Raw genomic sequence first — 23,955 nt, 5'->3', positions numbered from 1 at the left:
TATCTAACATCTGGTCCTAACAGATACATTACTCTGTATAACAATTAAACATGATTATCTAACATCTGGTCCTAACAGATACATTACTCTGTATAACAATTAAACATGATTATCTAACATCTGGTCCTAACAGATACATTACTCTGTATAACAATTAAACATGATTATCTAACATCTGGTCCTAACAGATACATTACTCTGTATAACAATTAAACATGATTATCTAACATCTGGTCCTAACAGATACATTACTCTGTATAACAATTAAACATGATTATCTAACATCTGGTCCTAACAGATACATTACTCTGTATAACAATTAAACATGATTATCTAACATCTGGTCCTAACAGATACATTACTCTGTATAACAATTAAACATGATTATCTAACATCTGGTCCTAACAGATACATTACTCTGTATAACAATTAAACATGATTATCTAACATCTGGTCCTAACAGATACATTACTCTGTATAACAATTAAACATGATTATCTAACATCTGGTCCTAACAGATACATTACTCTGTATAACAATTAAACATGATTATCTAACATCTGGTCCTAACAGAGACATTACTCTGTATAACAATTAAACATGATTATCTAACATCTGGTCCTAACAGATACATGTATAATCATTTTAAAACGCTCACCTATATGTCATATCTGTGTTTAATTTGTTTTAAATTAAATGCTTTTTAAAATTTTGAATACTGCACTGTTGGGTAGGGCTTGCAATTTAAGCATCTCACTGTACTTGTGAGGTGACGAATTAAACTTGAAAATTGAAACTAATAACATACTGTATGTTCCAGAGAACATCGTCTCCTCCATCTCACCAAACACAAACTGTAGACAGTGCTCAGTACCAACACAATTCATTTACTGCTTACTTTGGATGAATATATGCTGTATATGATATGATATTTGATACAGAGCCCTAGTTACCCTCAGATTATTACATTACCCTCATTATTATTATTACAAATCAGCTTTTCTAATCATGAACATTGCTTGCTAAGAGAACTTCGCTGAGTGCTAATGATGCCAATTCTTTCTAACATTGTAGATCCACAGCATCCATTCTCCCATCATCAGTGCCTGTTGTCCATATTCTTCCAATGAGTGTAGACCTGCAAGAAGTATGAAGCATGGCAGTAAGTCAACGAAAGTGAGATGTCATCAATGCGTCCCATTGTGTGCTGTTGCTTGGTGCTGTGCCTTGGCCCTGGTCTGAGCTTGTTGCTGGTTCTGGGCCCTCATCAGTGCCTGGTCGAAGTCCCTGAGCTTTCTCTGCAAGTTTGACGGTCTATCCTGACAGGGTCTCTTCGCAAGCGGTCCACCCTCCTCCTCACCGTCCTCCTGCAGCTGGGCTGCACAGCACTTCCTGGTGCGTGACTGAAATGTCTTCATCATGTCGCTGATCTCTCTCAGACTCTGTGGGACACAACGATTAGCAACACACATGACTGTATGTACTGTGTATTTACGATGACCAGGCCTTTTGCTTTTCACAGTTACTGAAGTTAAAATATGTGTATTGATAGTTAGGCTTCAGACAGGAACTATAGAAGAGGGTCAGTTAGGGAACCGTTAGCAGGGTTTGAGAGGTATGTCCAACCTCTGACCTTTGACGGGCTTCTGCTGAAGATTTAGAGGACCCCAGTGCGGGGGGAGGGGTGTGTGCTGGGCTTGTGGGGTGAGATGTAGAGGGAATGGTGGTTGGAGGGGCGGAGTCTGCGCAAGGATCCAATACGCTGGCAGGGGTATTGCGAAAGGGGAGGGGTTTCAACCTGTGCATGGACAAATCATCTGAATGTGGTCAGAATCTCTGTTGGACAGTGATGATAGCGCTGGGCCTAGGAACAATGCACTGCATCTGTTCTAGGACTTCTCTTACTTATATGACAGGATCAGATGACCTGTAAGTACCCATGATGTTTTACACCAGTTTGGACATATCTGAGACCCCTGGTAAAGTGTTTCCTATGTATCGTGTATGACGACTACTGACTCCATTAGGAAGTATATGAAAATGACCCCTCACCCGGGCTATGGTCAGAGAGCTGGAGGTGTAGCGCAGGGCAAAGTCCTTCATCTGTTTGACATAGACAGTGTTGTAGAAATAGATGAGGTGTCCTCTCTCCTCCTGGCCCGGGCTACAGGGAGCTCTGGGTCCTGTAGGATGGGTGGGAGGGCTCTGGTAGGTAAGCAAGCTACTGCTGGGGTCTACATCTATTGGAAAACAGAGCAGCATCACCATCAAAAATGATTTGTTAATTCATGCACATTATGATGCAAACAATATATTTTCTATTTGTCTAACTGTTTTCTCTGTTGGATCCTCCAGGAGAGTTTTGTGACGTCTTGGTGTTTCTCCCTGAGATCAGAACACTTCTGAATACCTGACAGAAGGACAATACAGACTTCATCAACTACACAATAACAAACCAGCAGGATTTAACACACACACACACAAAAGCAAGCAAAACATTGATCTCCTTACACAGTTGCTTGCTTGAGGCTGAGTCTTGTAGCACTGCATGATGAGCTTGAAGGGCATGTCCACTTTGGTTACCTGCATGAGCAACACACAGCACAAACATGGAAATGAAGTGATATATTACATTATAATCATCAATACACAGCTGAAGAAGTATAGAAGGCTGAATGCCTTGCTGTCGATCACCCAAGTCATAAAACCATCTGCGTTAAGGAAGTATAGCAAAATGTCTAGAGGCAAAGCAAATAGTGCTACCTTGGCCATGACATAGATGGCACACATGAGTATTTGGTCCAGGTGTCGGTCTAGCATAAGGTCAGTGCAGTGGACCAAGGAGTGTTCGACGCAGGTCCAGATCTCCAGCCGCAGCGCCTCACAGATGTCCAGTTTAACACAGATGTCCCTCAGACGCATGCTCACCAGGTGGTAGACCTGAGACAGAGGGAAGGAGTATGGCCTCTGTCTTGTGGATCTTGTAACTAAATATCTAGGCTCATAGCATTCAGGCCCGCTCAGGTATGTAGGAATCTGAGTAAAGCCTACCTTGCGGAGGAACAGTGAGATGGAGCCCTTACTCTGGGTAGAGGGTAGAGGGTTCTGGGGCTGCTGGGTAGAGGTGCTGGAGACTTGCTGTGGAGGAATGGGCTGACCTACAACACTGAGGGTAAATGTGATGGCTCAACGGTCATTGGCAATGCCTGGGTATGGAAGAGGTTTCACTGAACAAATAGCACTGGTTGTTGTGATATGTAAACAAGGTATATAACATGTCTATTATAAGATGTATTACATTATGTCAGTATTCTATTAGGGTTGTCATTTCTATGGCCATATTGGGTTTCATCTGAGGGATTGTCTTTACCTCGAACCGGTATGCTGACTGACTGGCCATTGTTGGTGGTGACAGTGGCTGATGCCATGGTGACTACAGTCTGTCCAGTAACAATGACAGAGGAGGACTGGGATGGGCTGACTGGTGTGATAGGGCAAGCAGCCATCTTTGAGCCAGCAGGGGGTGAGCTGTAGCGTTCATGGTGGGTAATCGGGAGTTTAGGTCAATTCCATGGATCCCATTCACAAGGCTTGGGGTCAAGTGTGAAGGGTTGGGAGGGATCTTGGCCATCTTGTCTGTGTCCTCTGAGTATTGGGGAGCATCACCTTGAACACACATAGAACCATCTGTTACCTTAAGTTTGGGATCATTTTGTTTCCTCTATTGAATGGAACGACAGCCGCCATGCTGCCATATTAGACCAACTTGTTTCGAGTGCGCCAGCGGTGTTGCTCTATATATTATGAGAGGGTGCACTGTATATTTTGCCCAGTTGACAAACAGGTGAATTTGAATCTTTGCCCACTGACCTGATGGTATGCAGGCAGCTGTCCCTGACCCTTAGCAGCTCTGATCTGGTCCCAGAGTGGTGAGTCTCTCCTCCAGGCCAGACAATCCAGGACCTGCTCCTCTATATGGGTCAGATGCCTGACCACACCCGGCAGCAAGCCCTCCTCAGCCCGCAGCACCAGCTCTATCACCTGGCACACACCACACACAGTAGAGGGTTAAACAGCACCTAAATAGATCACTAAGATTACAGTAGACGTGTTTGAACCCAGGACGTCTGTATGCCCCAAGACTGTGTAAACCGTCTGAGCCGAAGCCTAGGCATTAGCTTGAGAAGCTAACATAATGCTTCAGTTTTCAGGTAAGGTTACTTATCACGTGAAACCTCCTCCTTTACACAAAACCTACAATGTTACATTACAGTATTACATGTACTGCAGGTGTTTTGTGTAGATGTTACCTTGTAGAAGTCGTATGGCGCCAGGCTAAAGATGTCAATGACCAGGGGAAAGCTGCCTGGTGGCTGATGGGAGAAGATGACCATCTCCAGACAACAGGCCACTAGAGAGCGCTGGGACAGATCATGCTCCAGAATGCCCTGCCAAGAAACAAGTCATCAAGGACAACCTCTATACTATACATGTCTGTATAACATGTTGTCTTATATTTATATTGTATTTATTTATTTAATCCCAGGCCTCTGTCCCAGCAGGAGGCCTTTCGCCTTTTGGTGGGCCGTCATTGTAAATAAGAATTTGTTCTTAACTGACTTGCTTAGGTTAAATAAAGGATAAATAAAAAATACAGAAATAAAATACAACAGTGCCCCCAGAGGGAATTATAAAGTGAATGCTTAATGACACTAAACAGTGCAGTTCCATTCATACACAACAGAGGGCAGAGGACTCACTAAAATGTCTTTGGCTCCCAGCCTCTTCCTCTCCTGATTGATGACAGCCTCTAGAACCCTGTAGTACAAAGCCTCTGTCTGGCTGGAGAACTTCACTCCTCTCTCTACAAACAACAGGAAGTTACTGAAAAGTGCACATTAATGTCAATATATCAACACATGCATACACACAGACATAAACACACACACCTCTGTCTCGGCTGTGGTTCTCTTCCCATGGTTCCTGGTAGTCCTGGATGAAGGTGTGGCGCATGTCTCTCAGTCTAGTGGAGATGACCTCACTAGGGTTTCTGGCACAGGACCTAAACAAAATACACCTTAAAGAACCATACAGCCACTTTTCCACCCCCATAGACTAGATAGATATTGCCCACCCATAGGTATAGATCTAGGATAAGCTTATCTTCCTCCAAACCATACAGCCACTTTTCCACCCCCATAGACTACTGATAGATATTGCCCACCCATAGGTATAGATCTAGGACAAGCTTATCTTCCTCCAAACCATACAGCCACTTTCCCACCCCCATAGACTACTGATATATATTGCCCACCCATAGGTATAGATCTAGGATAAGCTTATCTTCCTCCAAACCATACAGCCACTTTTCCACCCCCATAGACTAGATAGATATTGCCCACCCATAGGTATAGATCTAGGATAAGCTTATCTTCCTCCAAACCATACAGCCACTTTTCCACCCCCATAGACTAGATAGATATTGTCCACCCACAGGTATAGATCTAGGATAAGCTTATCTTCCTCCAAACCATAAAGCCACTTTTCCACCCCCATAGACTACTGATAGATATTGCCCACCCATAGGTATAGATCTAGGATAAGCTTATCTTCCTCCAAACCATACAGCCACTTTTCCACCCCCATAGACTACTGATAGATATTGCCCACCCATAGGTATAGATCTAGGATAAGCTTATCTTCCTCCAAACCATACAGCCACTTTTCCACCCCCATAGACTAGATAGATATTGCCCACCCATAGGTATAGATCTAGGATAAGCTTATCTTCCTCCAAACCATACAGCCACTTTTCCACCCCCATAGACTACTGATAGATATTGCCCACCCATAGGTATAGATCTAGGATAAGCTTATCTTCCTCCAAACCATACAGCCACTTTTCCACCCCCATAGACTACTGATAGATATTGCCCACCCATAGGTATAGATCTAGGATAAGCTTATCTTCCTCCAAACCATACAGCCACTTTTCCACCCCCATAGACGAGATAGATATTGCCCACCCATAGGTATAGATCTAAGATAAGCTTATCTTCCTCCAAACCATACAGCCACTTTTCCACCCCCATAGACGAGATAGATATTGCCCACCCATAGGTATAGATCTAGGATAAGCTTATCTTCCTCCAAATCAGAACCAACTCCATAATGGGAAGAATGTGTAACATAGTAAAACAACATGTGTTTTCTTACTCTTCTACAAACTCAACAGTGACCATAGATCACAGTGTACTCTACCATAGGCTACAGGCCCAAATACATTTCCCCTGCTGCACATTACAGTCTACTACAGTTACGTATGAGGCCCACACAGACACATGCCCACCATAGCTGACCTGAATGTTCTAGCCAGACTGTCACTGGGTACATGTCTCTGGGTTGCCATGACGACCTCCAGCCGCTCACAGCACCTCCGCTGGTAGAGTATAGCTCTGTGTCAGTCAGTGGAGTAGCAGTGGACACCTGTACATAATGCATACACCAGGTAGAGGTTTGAAAACCCTTTAGAGCGGGACATGAGACCGTATAAATAGGATCATCATTATACTTCCTTGCGTGAGAAACATGTGAAACAACGGTTTAAATTTACAACACGAACCACACAGTAATGATATTAAGTCATCTCAGGGATAATTGGGCCCTAGTTAATGTGTGTGTGTGTGTGGGGAGGGAGCTAGTTATGAGATGACAACGATGATGAACTGCCAAAATACAAATATTTCCTGTTGAAGAGAAATATTCCGATTTATGAATCTGTTTCTCTGTTTGTCAAGCAGTTCTACAGTTCTACTGTGGAAGGATTCAGAGAGAGAGAGAGAGAGAGACCATATTCCATCCTGGAATATACAGGGTCTGAAGTCATCTGCCTTTGGACTATAGAGCAGGAACCCAGACTTCACCACTATTAAATACATCAAAGCAGGAACATTTTACATCTGGTTAGAAATAAATGAAGAAATAACCTCAACAGATAAAAATGTTGTCCTGTGTGCTACATACACTCTTAGAAAAAATGTGCTATAGAACCTTAAAGGGTTCTTCGGCTGTCCCCATAGGAGAACCCTTTTTGGTCCTGGTAGAACCTTTTTGGTTCAAGGTAGAAACATTTTGGATTCCATGTAGGACCCTTTCCAGAGAGGGTTCTACATAGAACCCAAAAGGGTTATATGTGGAACCAAAAAGGGTTCTCCTACGGGAACAGCCGAAGAACCGTTTTGGAATGTACAGTACTGTATATCCCCGCACTAGAATCCCCCATACTTTAATAAAGACAGCTTCTCCATCCTAAAGGGGGGGCTCAATCATTTCCAGACCAAGGGACATATCCTAGTCTGTGGAAGCCTAAACACCAGAACTGGTCAAAACCTGACACACTCAGAACACAGGGGACAAAACCCTACCTGGAGGTGGCATCATTCCCTCCCCAATATGCCCAACAACAACGACAAAACAACCAACAAAAACGGGTCACACAACTCCTGCAGTTCTGTCGCACGCTGAGTCTGTATATAGTCAATGGTAGGCTTCGAGGGGACTCCTACGGTAGGTACACCTACAGCTCATGTCTTGGCAGCAGCACTGTAAACTACTTTATCACCGACCTCAACCCAGAGTCTCTCAGAGCGTTCACAGTCAGCCCACTGACACCCCTGTCAGATCACAGCAAAATCACAGCCTACTTGAACAGAACAAAACTAAATAATGAGGCATCAAAGCCAAGTAAACTGCATACTATTAAGAAATTATATAGATAAAAGGAAAGTAGTGTAGAAACCTACCAGAAAACAATTAGCCAACAACAAATTCAATCCCTTTTAGACAATTTCCTGGACACAACGTTTCACTGCAAAAGTGAAGTTATAAACTTAGCAGTAGAAAGCCTAAACACTAAACAAACAACAACATGAAGAGCTACAGTGCCTTGCGAAAGTATTCGCCCCCCTTGAACTTTGCGACCTTTTGCCACATTTCAGGCTTCAAACATAAAGATATAAAACTGTATTTTTTTGTGAAGAATCAACAACAAGTGGGACACAATCATGAAGTGGAACGACATTTATTGGATATTTCAAACTTTTTTAACAAATCAAAAACTGAAAAATTATTCAGCCCCCTTAAGTTAATACTTTGTAGCGCCACCTTTTGCTGCGATTACAGCTGTAAGTCGCTTGGGGTATGTCTCTATCAGTTTTGCACATCGAGAGACTGACATTCTTTCCCATTCCTCCTTGCAAAACAGCTCGAGCTCAGTGAGGTTGGATGGAGAGCATTTGTGAATAGCAGTTTTCAGTTCTTTCCACAGATTCTCGATTGGATTCGGGTCTGGACTTTGACTTGGCCATTCTAACACCTGGATATGTTTATTTTTGAACCATTCCATTGTAGATTTTGCTTTATGTTTTGGATCATTGACTTGTTGGAAGACAAATCTCCGTACCAGTCCCAGGTCTTTTGCAGACTCCATCAGGTTTTCTTCCAGAATGGTCCTGTATTTGGCTCCATCCATCTTCCCATCAATTTTAACCATCTTCCCTGTCCCTGCTGAAGAAAAGCAGGCCCAAACCATGATGCTGCCACCACCATGTTTGACAGTGGGGATGGTGTGTTCAGGGTGATGAGCTGTGTTGCTTTTACGCCAAACATAACGTTTTGCATTGTTGCCAAAAAGTTCAATTTTGGTTTCATCTGACCAGAGCACCTTCTTCCACATGTTTGGTGTGTCTCCCAGGTGGCTTGTGGCAAACTTTAAACAACACTTTTTATGGATATCTTTAAGAAATGGCTTTCTTCTTGCCACTCTTCCATATAGGCCAGATTTGTGCAATATACGACTGATTGTTGTCCTATGGACAGAGTCTCCCACCTCAGCTGTAGATCTCTGCAGTTCATCCAGAGTGATCATGGGCCTCTTGGCTGCATCTCTGATCAGTCTTCTCCTTGTATGAGCTGAAAGTTTAGAGGGACGGCCAGGTCTTGGTAGATTTGCAGTGGTCTGATACTCCTTCCATTTCAATATTATCGCTTGCACAGTGCTCCTTGGGATGTTTAAAGCTTGGGAAATCTTTTTGTTTCCAAATCCGGCTTTAAACTTCTTCAAAACAGTATCTCGGACCTGCCTGGTGTGTTCCTTGTTCTTCATGATGCTCTCTGCGCTTTTAACGGACCTTTGAGACTATCACAGTGCAGGTGCATTTATACGGAGACTTGATTACATACAGGTGGATTGTATTTATCATCATTAGTCATTTAGGTCAACATTGGATCATTCAGAGATCCTCACTGAACTTCTGGAGAGAGTTTGCTGCACTGAAAGTAAAGGGGCTGAATAATTTTGCACGCCCAATTTTTCAGTTTTTGATTTGTTAAAAAAGTTTGAAATATCCAATAAATGTCGTTCCACTTCATGATTGTGTCCCACTTGTTGTTGATTCTTCACAAAAAAATACAGTTTTATATCTTTATGTTTGAAGCCTGAAATGTGGCAAAAGGTCGCAAAGTTCAAGGGGGCCGAATACTTTCGCAAGGCACTGTATCTATCCAAAATGGACATGCATGGATAAACGATTTCTCCCATCTTTTCTGGCACTATAACAAACATCAAAAACAAATACAGGAATTCAGGAAAGTATTCAGAACCATTGACTTTTCCCACATTTCGTTACGTTACACACTTAATCTAAAATGGACTTTAAAAAAAGTATTATCCTCAGCAATCTACACACAATACCCCATAAGGACAAGGCAAAAACAGGTTTTTAGAAATGTTGGCAAATTTATAAAATAAAAAACCCCAGAAATACCTTATTTAAATAAGTATTCAGCCCCTTTGCAATGAGACTTGAAATTGAACTCAGGTGCATCCCGTTTCCATTGATCATCCTTGAGATGTTTCTATAACTTGATTGGAGTCCACCTGTGGGAAATTCAATTGATTGGACATGATTTGGAAAGGCACACACCTGTCTATATAAGGTCCCACCATTGACAGTGCGTGTCAGAGCAAAAACCAAGCCATGAGGTCGAAGGAATTGTCCGTAGAGCTCCGAAACAGGATTGTGACGAGGCACAGATCTGGGGAAGGGTACCAAAACATTTCAGCAGCATTGAAGGTCCCCAAGAACACAGTGGCCTCCATCATTCTTAAACGGAAAAAGCAAACATTTATAAACATTTATAAAAATAAAACAGTTTTGGCTTAGTCATTATGTGGTATTGTGTGTAGATTAATGGGGGGTGTAAAAAAGTCATTGTCACTTTCCGAAGGCACTGTACATGATCATTAAAAAATCTTAGAGTGAGCTATTAAAGAGAACCAGAACCCACTGGATTCTACAATTACACCGAATTAACAAAATACAAACCTCTCAACCTAAAAAGGCTTGTGGTGTTGATGGTATCCTAAATAAAATAATAAAATATACAGACCACAAATTCCAGAGGAAATGTCCTCTGGCCTGATGAAACAAAAATATAACTTTTTGGCCATAATGACCATAGTTATGTTTGGAGAAATAAGGGGGATGCTTGCAAGCTGAATAACACCATCCCAACCGTGTAGCACTGGGGTGGCAGCATCATTTTGTGGGGGTGCTTTGCTGCAGGAGGGACTGGTGTACTTCACAAAATAGATGGCATCATGAGAAAGGAAAATTATGTAGCTATATTGAAGCAACATCTCAAGACATCAGTCAGGAAGTTAAAGCTTGGTTGCAAGTGGGTCTTCTAAATGAACAATGACCCCAAGCATACTTCCAAAGTTGTGGCAAAATGGCTTAAGGACAACAAAGTCAAGTTATTGGAGTTGGCCATCACAAAGCCCTGAAAAAGCATGTGCGAGCAAGGAAGCCTACAAACCTGACTCAGTTACACCAGCTCTTTCAGGAGGAATGGGCCAAAATTCACCCAACTTATTATTGTTCTGACATTTTACATTCTTAAAATAAAGTGGTGATCCTAACTGACCTTAGACAGGGAATATTTACTAGGATTAAATGTCAGGACTTGTGAGAAACTAAGGTTAAGGTGTATATAAACTTCTGACTTCAACTGTATGCACCTAAAATTGGCAACAATTTGTTTTTGCCCCACCCTCTTCAACATTTATACCAACAAATTGATGAGGGCTCAGTCGGCAGGGAGCCTAGTGGTTATTTCATTGGACTAGTAACCGAAAGGTAAAATAATTATAATAATTAAGCAGCACCTAGATCTTCTGCAGATTCTGTCAGACTTGGGCCCTGACAGTTAATCTCAGTAAGGCAAAAATAATGGTGTTCCAAAAAAGGTCCAGTTTCCAGCACTACAAATACAAATTCCACCTAGACACTGTTGCCCTAGATCAGACAAAACAATATACCTACCGTGGCCTACACACCAGCACCACAGAAGCCCTCTATAGTTGTGAGGTCTTGGGTCCTCTCACAAACAAATAATTCACTAACCCCAAATTGAGACTCCATGCAGAATTATGAAAAAATGTGTACAACGTAAAACTGCAAATAATGCATTCAGAGCAGAATTGGGACGATTCCTGCTAATTAGAGCAATTAACTTCCACAACCACCTAAAAGGAAGCGATTCTCAAACCTTCCATTACAATGCCCTCACCTACAGAGAGATGAACCTGGAGAAGAGTCCCCTCAGCCAGCTGGTCTGGGACTCTGTTCACAACAGGACAGCAACACAATTAGACCCAACCAAATCATGAGAAAACAAAAAGACAATTACTTGACACATTGGAAAGAATCAACAAAAAACTGAGCAAACAGTAGCAGAATACCTGACCACTGTGACTGACCCAACATTAAGAAAAGCTTTGACTATGTACAGACTCAGTGAGCTTTGCTTTTGAGAGGTCACCATCGGCAGACCTGGCTCTCAAGAAAAGACAGGCTATGCGCACTGTCATGACATTGGCCTGGGGGTAGGTTTATGACAGTCATAAATACCTCTTTCCCCCTTTTTCCTCTCTCTACCCTACTGATGTTACATTTGCAAAACCCTTGGTTAACATAGAGATTCTGGGAACATCAGAAGGTGGGGGGAAATGAACTATATTCTGGTAATCCGACCAATTGAACATATGCGGTGGTACTTAATGAATATGATGTCAGTTCGGTTGTCATCTGAGACATTCTCATCAATGATAAGATGACAAACTCTACAGTGGAAAGTCTACACATCAGAGTTATCGGATTCACATGGAATTGTTGTTCAATTTAAATGTTTGAATATGAAATTATTTGTGATGGGATGAAATGTGATTTTAGCTTCTAAAATTTGAGATTTGGGTATTCATAAGGTAGGGCTCTGCTCAATCAGTGGCCCGCCCCTGTGAAGGGACATGGGCTATAAAACTTTTCAAACACGCCCTCCTCCCCCTTCCCATATAAAGCCTTGACGACAATATAACCTCCTGTTCCGAGGACGTGAGGACAACGGTCCGATGTCAGAATGGTTCAGATAATAACTACAGAACGAAGCCAACATCAGCGTGAGCTTTGGTTGCGAATGGTATGAACTTTGAACTCTTATTCACTACAGAAGCGATACCTCCTAGCCGTTGAGTTAGCAACAGCCGCTGCAAACAAGGGTTAGGAAGGAACAGACAGAGTATCCCGTCTATCACACAACGACATTACTACAACGTATCCAGTTGACATTCTTCAAAGGATAAAGGACTCGGTTGGGCAACACGGCCTTCCAATTTACCACCACCCTACCGAAGCGCAGCTCAGAGTAAATATTTATTGCATTTTCCTTTTCCAAATGGGCGGTCATTTAGAATGCATAAGATACTGAATTTACGATAGCACAGCTTCGCCCTTTGTTCCTCAGTCTTCCCGCTCTTTCACTCAAACCCAGCCCTTTTCTTTTGTGTAACAAGCTGCCATATCTGTTCCGCCCGCTAGGGACGTTTTCCTTTATGGCGTAATTTGTCATCAAGTTATGATTTAATTATGTGTATGTGTAATTCTGTGTGATTAGTTAGGTATTTAGTAAATAAATAATTAAACCCAATTTTGTATTGCTGATTCAACTTGTTAGCCAGGGTTCGTGCAGATAACCAAGAATTTACAACTTTCAGATGAGACTGAATTAAGATGACGATTAATATTGACTGCTATTGATGTAAAATATTACTAGGTCTTTAAGAGTTTATTCGGAAGATAACAGCTCTATAAATATTATTTTGTGATGCCCCGACTCTCTAGTTAATTACATTTACACGATTAGCTCAATCAGGTAATATTAATTACGGATAAATTATTTTAAAGAACAGCATGTCATATTCTCTGCAGATGACTTCGTCAACCATTTTGAAAAGAAGATCGACGACATCCGATCCTCGTTTGCTAAGTCAAACAACACCGCTGGTTCTGCTCACACTGCCCTACCCTGTGCTCTGACCTCTTTCTCCCTTCTCTCTCCAGATGAAATCTCGCGTCTTGTGACGGCCGGCCGCCCAACAACCTGCCCGCTCGACCCTATCCCCTCCTCTCTTCTCCAGACCATTTCCGGAGACCTTCTCCCTTACCTCACCTCGCTCATCAACTTATCCCTGACCGCTGGCTACGTCCCTTCCGTCTTCAAGAGAGCGAGAGTTGCACCCCTTCTGAAAAAACCTACACTCGATCCCTCCGATGTCAACAACTACAGACCAGTATCCCTTCTTTCTTTTCTCTCCAAAACTCTTGAACGTGCCGTCCTTGGTCAGCTCTCCCGCTATCTCTCTCAGAATGACCTTCTTGATCCAAATCAGTCAGGTTTCAAGACTAGTCATTCAACTGAGACTGCTCTTCTCTGTATCACGGAGGCGCTCCGCACCGCTAAAGCTAACTCTCTCTCCTCTGCTCTCATCCTTCTAGACCTATCGGCTGCCTTCGATACTGTGAACCATCAGATCCTCCTCTCCACCCTCTCCGAGTTGGGCATCTCCGGCGCGGCCCACGCTTGGATTGCGTCCTACCTGACAGGTCGCTCCTACCAGGTGGCGTGGCGAGAATCTGTCTCCTCACCACGCGCTCTCACCACTGGTGTCCCCCAGGGCTCTGTTCTAGGCCCTCTCCTATTCTCGCTATACACCAAGTCACTTGGCTCTGTCATAACCTCACATGGTCTCTCCTATCATTGCTATGCAGACGACACACAATTAATCTTCTCCTTTCCCCCTTCTGATGACCAGGTGGCGAATCGCATCTCTGCATGTCTGGCAGACATATCAGTGTGGATGACGGATCACCACCTCAAGCTGAACTTCGGCAAGACGGAGCTGCTCTTCCTCCCGGGAAGGACTGCCCGTTCCATGATCTCGCCATCACGGTTGACAACTCCATTGTGTCCTCCTCCCAGAGCGCTAAGAACCTTGGCGTGATCCTGGACAACAAACTGTCGTTCTCAACTAACATCAAGGCGGTGGCCCGTTCCTGTAGGTTCATGCTCTACAACATCCGCAGAGTACGACCCTGCCTCACACAGGAAGCGGCGCAGGTCCTAATCCAGGCACTTGTCATCTCCCGTCTGGATTACTGCAACTCGCTGTTGGCTGGGCTCCCTGCCTGTGCCATTAAACCCCTACAACTCATCCAGAACGCCGCAGCCCGTCTAGTGTTCAACCTTCCCAAGTTCTCTCACGTCACCCCGCTCCTCCGCTCTCTCCACTGGCTTCCAGTTGAAGCTCGCATCCGCTACAAGACCATGGTGCTTGCCTACGGAGCTGTGAGGGGAACGGCACCTCAGTACCTCCAGGCTCTGATCAGGCCCTACACCCAAATAAGGGCACTGCGTTCATCCACCTCTGGCCTGCTCGCCTCCCTACCACTGAGGAAGTACAGTTCCCGCTCAGCTCAGTCAAAACTGTTCGCTGCTCTGGCTCCCCAATGGTGGAACAAACTCCCTCACGACGCCAGGATAGCGGAGTCAATCACCACCTTCCGGAGACACCTGAAACCCCACCTCTTTAAGGAATACCTAGGATAGGATAAAGTAATCCTTCTCACCCCCCCCTTAAAATATTTAGATGCACTATTGTAAAGTGGTTGTTCCACTGGATGTCAAGGTGAATGCACCAATTTGTAAGTCGCTCTGGATAAGAGCGTCTGCTAAATGACTTAAATGTAAATGTAAATGATATCACTTAATCCGGCATAGCCAAAGACACAACAACACACTGCCCACAAAATGAGGTGGAAACCAAGCTGCACTTCCTAACCTCCTGCCAAATGTATGACCATATTGGAGATACATACAGAGCATTCAGAAAGTATTCATGCCCCTTGACTTATTCCACATGATGTGTTACAACCGGAAATGTTTGATGTGTTGCAACCTGAATTCATGGATTAAATTGATTTACACACAATACCCCATAATGAAAACATGTTTTTTGAAACGTTTGCTAATTTATTGAAAATTAAATACAGAAATATCTCAATTACATAAGTATTCACACACCTGAGTCAATACATGTTAGCGATTACGAGCTGTGAGTCTTTCTGGGAAATCTCTAACAGTTTTCCACATGTTGATTGTATAATATTTGCACATTATTATTTTAAAAATGATTCAAACTCTGTCAGGTTGGTTGATCATGGCTAGACCACCATCTTCAAGTCTTGCCATAGATCTTCAAAATTGTAAGTAGGCCACATTTAATGTTGTCTTGGTAAGCAACTCCAGTGTATATTTGGCCTTGTGTTTTAGGTTATTTTCCTGCTGAGAGGTGAATTTGTCTCCCTTTGTCTGGTGGAAAGTAGACTGAACCAGGTTTTCCTCTAGGATTTTGCCTGTGCTTAACTTTATTCCATTCCTTTTTATCAAATCAAATCAAATCAAATTTATTTATATAGCCCTTCGTACATCAGCTGATATCTCAAAGTGCTGTACAGAAACCCAGCCTAAAACCCCAAACAGCAAACAATGCAGGTGTAAAAGCACGGTGGCTAGGAAAAACTCCCTAGAAAGGCCAAAACCTAGGAAGAAACCTAGAGAGGAACCGGGCTATGTGGGGTGGCCAGTCCTCTTCTGGCTGTGCCGGGTAGAGATTATAACAGAAAATGACCAAGATGTTCAAATGTTCATAAATGACCAGCATGGTCAAATAATAATAAGGCAGAACAGTTGAAACTGGAGCAGCAGCACAGTCAGGTGGACTGGGGACAGCAAGGAGCCATCATGTCAGGTAGTCCTGGGGCACGGTCCTAGGGCTCAGGTCTGGAGCAGGAGCATGGCCAGGTGGACTGGGGACAGCAAGGAGTCCTCATGTCAGGTAGTCCTGGGACATGGTCCTAGGGCCCAGGCCAGTTGAAACTGGAGCAGCAGCATGGCCAGGTGGACTGGGGACAGCAAGGAGTCATCATGTCAGGTAGTCCTGGGGCATGGTTCTAGGGCTCAGGTCCTCCGAGAGAGAGAAAGAAGGAGAGAAGGAGAGAATTAGAGAACGCACACTTAGATTTACACAGGACACCGAATAGGACAGGAGAAGTACTCCAGATAAACAAACTGACCCTAGCCCCCCCCGACACATAAACTACTGCAGCATAAATACTGGAGGCTGAGACAGGAGGGGTCAGGAGACACTGTGGCCCCATCCGAGGACACCCCCGGACAGGGCCAAACAGGAAGGATATAACCCCACCCACTTTGCCAAAGCACAGCCCCCACACCACTAGAGGGAAATCTACAACCACCAACTTACCATCCTGAGACAAGGCCGAGTATAGCCCACAAAGATCTCCGACACGGTACAACCCAAAGGGGGGGGGGGGGGAAACCCAGACAGGCCGACCACAACAGTGAATCATTTTTACTCTACAAAACTCCCCAGTCCTTGCCTATGACAAGCATACCCATAACATGATGCACCCACCACCATGATTGAACATATGAAGGTGGTACTCAGTGATGTGTTGTGCTGGATTTGCCCCAAACATAATATTCAGGACATAAAGTTAATTTCTTTGCCACGTTTTGCAGTTTTACTTTAGTGCCTTGCTGCAAACTGGATGTATGTTTTGGAATATTTCTTTCCTGTGCAGGCTTCCCTCTTTTCACTCTGTCCTTTAGGTTAATATTATAGAGTAACTACAATGTTGTTGATCCATTCTCAGTTTTCTCCTATCACAGCCATTAAACTCGAATGGTTTTAAAGTCACCATTGGCCTCATGGTTAAATCCCTGAGCGGGGTCCTTCCTCTCCTGCAACTGAGCTAGGAGGGACGCCTGTATCTTTGTCGTGACTGGGTGTATTGATACAAAGTGTAATTAATAACCATGCTCAAAGAGTTATTTAATTTCTGCTTTTTTTATTTGACCCATTTACCAATAGGTGCCCTTCTTTGCATTGGAAAACCTCCCTGTTCTTTGTGGTTCGATCAGTGTTTGAAATCCACTGCTTGACTGAGGGACCTGACAGATAATTGTACAGTATGTGTCGGTTACAGAGATGAGGTAGTCATTCAAAAGGTAGTCGTTCATGTTAAACTCTATTATTGCACACAGAGTCTGTGTAACTTATTATGTGACTTGTTAAGCACATGTTTACCCCTGAATGTATTTAGACTGGCCATAACAAAGGGGTTGAACACTTACTGACTAAAGACATTTCAGCTTTTCATTTTAAATTCATTTGCAAACATTTCTAAAAACATAATTCCACTTTGACATTATAGGGTATTGTGCGTTGGCCAGTGAAACAAAATATCAATTTATTCCAAATACAAATTCAGCCTGTCACACAACAAAATGTGGAAAGGTCAAGGGGTGTGAATATTTTCTGAAGGCACTATATTTCCCTCAGATTACAGCCCCACAAAGAATTTGAAAACCAATCCAATCTCCCATATCTATTAGGTGAAATACAACAGTGTGCCACCTCAACAGCAAGATTTGTGACCTGGAGCACAAACACCATTGTAAATACAACCTATATTTATCTGCTAATTTATATGACCTTTCATACCTCAACTATTTGCATTGTTACATAGCACTGTGCATAGCCAGCAATATAACATTTGAAATGTCTATATTCTTTTAAAACTTTTGTGAGCGTAATGTTTATTATTCATTTCTGATGGTTTATTTCCTTTCCATGTTGTTTGTCTATTTCACTTAGGCAATGTAAACATATTTCCCATGTAAATAATCACCTTTGAATTGATTTGAGGGAGTAAAATAGAGATTGTGCTGATTCAATGGTAACTCAGTCTACTCTCCACAGCGATAATCATTTGCACGTGTTCTCCATTTCTCTACAATGCCAAGTTACTATAACACTGTCTGAATGTGTGATGCACAGACACTGCCTGGGGTAGAGGATCTGTCTCTCTGAGTGTGTGAAAATGAAGAAGTTAAACTGTGGTTTTGAATATAAACCAGATATGTCAGTGAGTGGGGAGGTGGATGCTGATTCCGAACATGTTGTGTACTACATCTGAGGAATCATTCAAGTTTTGGTAAGTCAGTGAGATAAGCTGGGTGTGGTTATTGGGAAGGTATTTGAGGATGATGCTAGCAATGACTGTCGTTATGGGTTGCAGGTGATAATCAGTTTTACTTTGTCCACACTAAGGAGTATCACTTTGGGTAGAGAACAACACAGAGAGAGAGAGACAGAGAGGGAGCGAGGGAGAGCAAATGAGAGGTAGAGAGAAAGACAAAGAACAACACAGAGAGGGAGCGAGGGAGAGCAACAGATAGGTAGAGAGAAAGACAAAAGACCAACACAGAGAGGGAGTGAGGGAGAGCAACAGAGAGGTAGAGAGAAAGACAAAGACCAACACAGAGAGGGAGCGAGGGAGAGCGACAGAGAGGTAGAGACAAAGACCAACACAGAGAGAGAGACAGAGAGGGAGCGAGGGAGAGCAACAGAGAGGTAGAGAGAAAGACAAAGATCAACACAGAGAGAGAGCGAGAGAGGGAGCGAGGGAGAGCAACAGAGAGGTAGAGAGAAAGACAAAGACCAACACAGAGAGAGACAGAGAGGGAGCGAGGGAGAGCAACAGAGAGGTAGAGAGAAAGACAAAGACCAACAGAGAGAGAGAGACAGAGAGGGAGCGAGGGAGAGCAACAGAGAGGTAGAGAGAAAGACAAAGACCAACACACAGAGAGAGAGACAGAGAGGGAGCGAGGGAGTGCAACAGAGAGGTACAGAGAAAGACAAAGACCAACACACAGAGAGAGAGACAGAGAGGGAGCGAGGGAGAGTAACAGAGATGTAGAGAGAAAGACAAAGACCAACACAGTGAGACAGACAGAGAGGGGGCGAGGGAGAGCAACAGAGAGGTAGAGAGAAAGACAAAGACCAACACAGAGAGGGAGCGAGGGAGAGCGACAGAGAGGTAGAGAGAAAGACAAAGACCAACAGAGAGAGAGAGACAGAGAGGGAGCGAGGGAGAGCAACAGAGAGGTAGAGAGAAAGACAAAGACCAACACACAGAGAGAAAGACAGAGAGGGAGTGAGGGAGAGCAACAGAGAGGTAGAGAGAAAGACAAAGACCAACACACAGAGAGAGAGACAGAGAGGGAGCGAGGGAGAGCAACAGAGAGGTAGAGAGAAAGACAAAGACCAACACACAGAGAGAGAGACAGAGAGGGAGCGAGGAGATGTAGAGAGAAAGCAACAGAGAGGTAGAGAGAAAGACAAAGACCAACACACAGAGAGAGACAGAGAGGGAGCGAGGGAGAGCAACAGAGAGGTAGAGAGAAAGACAAAGACCAACACAGAGAGGGAGCGAGGAGAGCAACAGAGTAGAGAGAAAGACAAAGACCAACACACAGACAGAGAGACAGAGAGGGAGCGAGGGAGAGCAACAGAGAGGTAGAGAGAAAGACAAAGACCAACACACAGAGAGAGAGACAGAGAGGGAGCGAGGGAGAGCAACAGAGATGTAGAGAGAAAGACAAAGACCAACACAGTGAGAGAGACAGAGAGGGGGCGAGGGAGAGCAACAGAGAGGTAGAGAGAAAGACAAAGACCAACACAGAGAGAGACAGAGAGGGAGCAGGGAGAGCAACAGAGAGTTAGAGAGAAAGACAAAGACCAACAGAGAGAGAGAGACAGAGAGGGAGAGCGACAGAGAGGTAGAGAGAAAGACAAAGATCAACACAGAGAGGGAGCGAGGGAGAGCAACAGAGAGGTAGAGAGAAAGACAAAGACCAACAGAGAGAGAGAGACAGAGAGGGAGCGAGGGAGAGCAACAGAGAAGTAGAGAGAAAGACAAAGACCAACACAGAGAGAGAGACAGAGAGGGAGCGAGGGAGAGCAACAGAGAGGTAGAGAGAAAGACAAAGACCAACACAGAGAGAGACAGAGAGGGAGCGAGGGAGAGCAACAGAGAGTTAGAGAGAAAGACAAAGACCAACAGAGAGAGAGAGACAGAGAGGGAGCGAGGGAGAGCAACAGAGAAGTAGAGAGAAAGACAAAGACCAACACAGAGAGAGAGACAGAGAGGGAGCGAGGGAGAGCAACAGAGAGGTAGAGAGAAAGACAAAGACCAACACAGAGAGAGACAGAGAGGGAGCGAGGGAGAGCAACAGAGAGTTAGAGAGAAAGACAAAGACCAACAGAGAGAGAGAGACAGAGAGGGAGAGCGACAGAGAGGTAGAGAGAAAGACAAAGATCAACACAGAGAGGGAGCGAGGGAGAGCAACAGAGAGGTAGAGAGAAAGACAAAGACCAACAGAGAGAGAGAGACAGAGAGGGAAGGGAGAGCAACAGAGAAGTAGAGAGAAAGACAAAGACCAACACAGAGAGAGAGACAGAGAGGGAGCGAGGGAGAGCAACAGAGAGGTAGAGAGAAAGACAAAGACCAACACAGAGAGAGACAGAGAGGGAGCGAGGGAGAGCAACAGAGAGTTAGAGAGAAAGACAAAGACCAACAGAGAGAGAGAGACAGAGAGGGAGAGCGACAGAGAGGTAGAGAGAAAGACAAAGACCAACACAGAGAGGGAGCGAGGGAGAGCGACAGAGAGGTAGAGAGAAAGACAAAGACCAACAGAGAGAGAGAGACAGAGAGGGAGCGAGGGAGAGCAACAGAGAAGTAGAGAGAAAGACAAAGACCAACACAGAGAGAGAGACAGAGAGGGAGCGAGGGAGAGCAACAGAGAGGTAGAGAGAAAGACAAAGACCAACACAGAGAGAGACATAGAGGGAGCGAGGGAGAGCAACAGAGAGTTAGAGAGAAAGACAAAGACCAACAGAGAGAGAGAGACAGAGAGGAGAGCGACAGAGAGGTAGAGAGAAAGACAAAGATCAACACAGAGAGGGAGCGAGGGAGAGCAACAGAGAGGTAGAGAGAAAGACAAAGACCAACACAGGGAAAGACCGAGGGAGAGCAACAGAGCTACAGAGAAAGACAAAGACCAACACAGTGAGAGAGACAGAGAGGGAGCGAGGGAGAGCAACAGAGAGGTAGAGAGAAAGACAAAGACCAACACAGAGAGAGAGACAGAGAGGGAGCGAGGGAGAGCAACAGAGAGGTAGAGAGAAAGACAAAGACCAACACAGAGAGAGAGACAGAGAGGGAGCGAGGGAGAGCAACAGAGAGGTACAGAGAAAGAGAAAGACCAACACACAGAGAAAGACAGAGAACGAGGGAGAGATACAGAGAGAGAGAAAGACAAAGACCAACACAGTGAGAGAGACAGAGAGGGGGCGAGGGAGAGCAACAGAGAGGTAGAGAGAAAGACAAAGACCAACACAGAGAGGGAGCAAGGGAGAGCGACAGAGAGGTAGAGAGAAAGACAAAGACCAACAGAGAGAGAGAGACAGAGAGGGAGCGAGGGAGAGCAACAGAGAGGTAGAGAGAAAGACAAAGACCAACACACAGAGAGAGAGACAGAGAGGGAGCGAGGGAGAGCAACAGAGAGGTAGAGAGAAAGACAAAGACCAACACACAGAGAGAGACAGAGAGGGAGCGAGGGAGAGCAACAGAGATGTAGAGAGAAAGACAAAGACCAACACAGTGAGAGAGACAGAGAGGGGCGAGGGAGAGCAACAGAGAGGTAGAGAGAAAGACAAAGACCAACACAGAGAGGGAGCGAGGGAGAGCAACAGAGAGGTAGAGAGAAAGACAAAGACCAACACAGAGAGAAAGACAAAGACCAACACAGAGAGAGAGACAGAGAGGGGAGCAACAGAGCAACAGAGAGGAGAGAAAGACAAAGACCAAACACAGAGAGGAGACAGAGAGGGAGACAAAGACCAACAGAGGGAGAGCAACAGAGAGATGTAGAGAGAAAGACAAAGACCAACACACGAGGGAGAGCAACAGAGAGGAGAGAGAAAGAGACAGAGAGGGAGCGAGGGAGAGCAACAGAGAGGTAGAGAGAAAGACAAAGACCAACACAGAGAGAGAGACAGAGAGGGAGCGAGGGAGAGCAACAGAGAGGTAGAGAGAAAGACAAAGACCAACACAGAGAGAGACAGAGAGGGAGAGAGAGACAGAGAGAGAGGAAAGACAAAGACCAACGAGGGAGAGAACAGAGAGGTAGAGAGAAAGACAAAGACCAACACAGAGAGAGAAAGACAGAGAGGAGAGACAGAGAGGGAGAGCAACAGAGAGGTAGAGAGAGACAAAGACCAACACAAAGACCAAAGACCAACACAGAGAGAGAGACAGAGAGGGAGCGAGGGAGAGCAACAGAGAGGTAGAGAGAAAGACAAAGACCAACACAGAGAGAGACAGAGAGGGAGCGAGGGAGAGCAACAGAGAGGTAGAGAGAAAGACAAAGACCAACACACAGAGAGAGAGACAGAGAGGGAGAGAGCAACAGGGAGAGACAACAGAGAGATGTAGAGAGAAAGACAAAGACCAACACAGTGAGAGAGACAGAGAGGGAGCAGAGAGGTAGAGAGAAAGACAAAGACCAACACAGGAGAGCAACAGAGAGGTAGAGAGAAAGACAAAGACCAACAGAGAGAGAGAGACAGAGAGGGAGCGAGGGAGAGCAACAGAGAGGTAGAGAGAAAGACAAAGACCAACACACAGAGAGAGACAGAGAGGGAGCAGGGAGAGCAACAGAGAGGTAGAGAGAAAGACAAAGACCAACACACAGAGAGAGACAGAGAGGGAGCGAGGGAGAGCAACAGAGATGTAGAGAGAAAGACAAAGACCAACACAGTGAGAGAGACAGAGAGGGGGCGAGGGAGAGCAACAGAGAGGTAGAGAGAAAGACAAAGACCAACACAGAGAGGGAGCGAGGGAGAGCAACAGAGAGGTAGAGAGAAAGACAAAGACCAACAGAGAGAGAGAGACAGAGAGGGAGCGAGGGAGAGCAACAGAGAAGTAGAGAGAAAGACAAAGACCAACACAGAGAGAGAGACAGAGAGGGAGCGAGGGAGAGCAACAGAGAGGTAGCGAGAAAGACAAAGACCAACACAGTGAGAGAGACAGAGGGAGCGAGGGAGAGCAAATGAGGTAGAGAGAAAGACAAAGACCAACAGAGAGAGAGAGAGAGGGAGCGAGGGAGAGCAACAGAGATGTAGAGAGAAAGACAAAGACCAACACAGAGAGGGAGCGAGGGAGAGCAACAGAGAGGTAGAGAGAAAGACAAAGACCAACACACAGACAGAGAGACAGAGAGGGAGCGAGGGAGAGCAACAGAGAGGTAGAGAGAAAGACAAAGACCAACACAGAGAGAGAGACAGAGAGGGAGCGAGGGAGAGCAACAGAGAGGTAGAGAGAAAGACAAAGACCAACACAGAGAGAGACAGAGAGGGAGCGAGGGAGAGCAACAGAGAGTTAGAGAGAAAGACAAAGACCAACAGAGAGAGAGAGACAGAGAGGGAGAGCGACAGAGAGGTAGAGAGAAAGACAAAGATCAACACAGAGAGGGAGCGAGGGAGAGCAACAGAGAGGTAGAGAGAAAGACAAAGACCAACAGAGAGAGAGAGACAGAGAGGGAGCGAGGGAGAGCAACAGAGAAGTAGAG

The 23,955-nt window shown here is 44.8% G+C and overlaps 1 protein-coding gene across 1 annotated transcript; it reads right to left on the bottom strand.

Moving 5' to 3' along the window:
• Window positions 1–1,187: 1,187 nt before the first annotated feature.
• Window positions 1,188–4,925, bottom strand: LOC124033464 (retinoblastoma-like protein 2). Its single transcript, XM_046345491.1, has 11 exons — window positions 4,918–4,925; window positions 4,761–4,884; window positions 4,311–4,448; window positions 3,871–4,041; window positions 3,371–3,506; window positions 3,052–3,185; window positions 2,764–2,940; window positions 2,332–2,410; window positions 2,053–2,183; window positions 1,667–1,798; window positions 1,188–1,442 (listed from the first exon to the last, which is right to left on the bottom strand). The coding sequence occupies exons 1-11, from the start codon at window positions 4,923–4,925 to the stop codon at window positions 1,188–1,190; spliced, it is 1,485 nt and encodes a 494-aa protein (XP_046201447.1).
• Between the last annotated feature and the right edge of the window lie 19,030 nt (window positions 4,926–23,955).

Source organism: Oncorhynchus gorbuscha, linkage group LG04 (genome assembly GCF_021184085.1).
Source record: "Oncorhynchus gorbuscha isolate QuinsamMale2020 ecotype Even-year linkage group LG04, OgorEven_v1.0, whole genome shotgun sequence".
In the NCBI taxonomy this organism is placed as follows: domain Eukaryota; kingdom Metazoa; phylum Chordata; class Actinopteri; order Salmoniformes; family Salmonidae; genus Oncorhynchus; species Oncorhynchus gorbuscha.
This window is presented reverse-complemented; position numbering and strand designations above follow the sequence as displayed.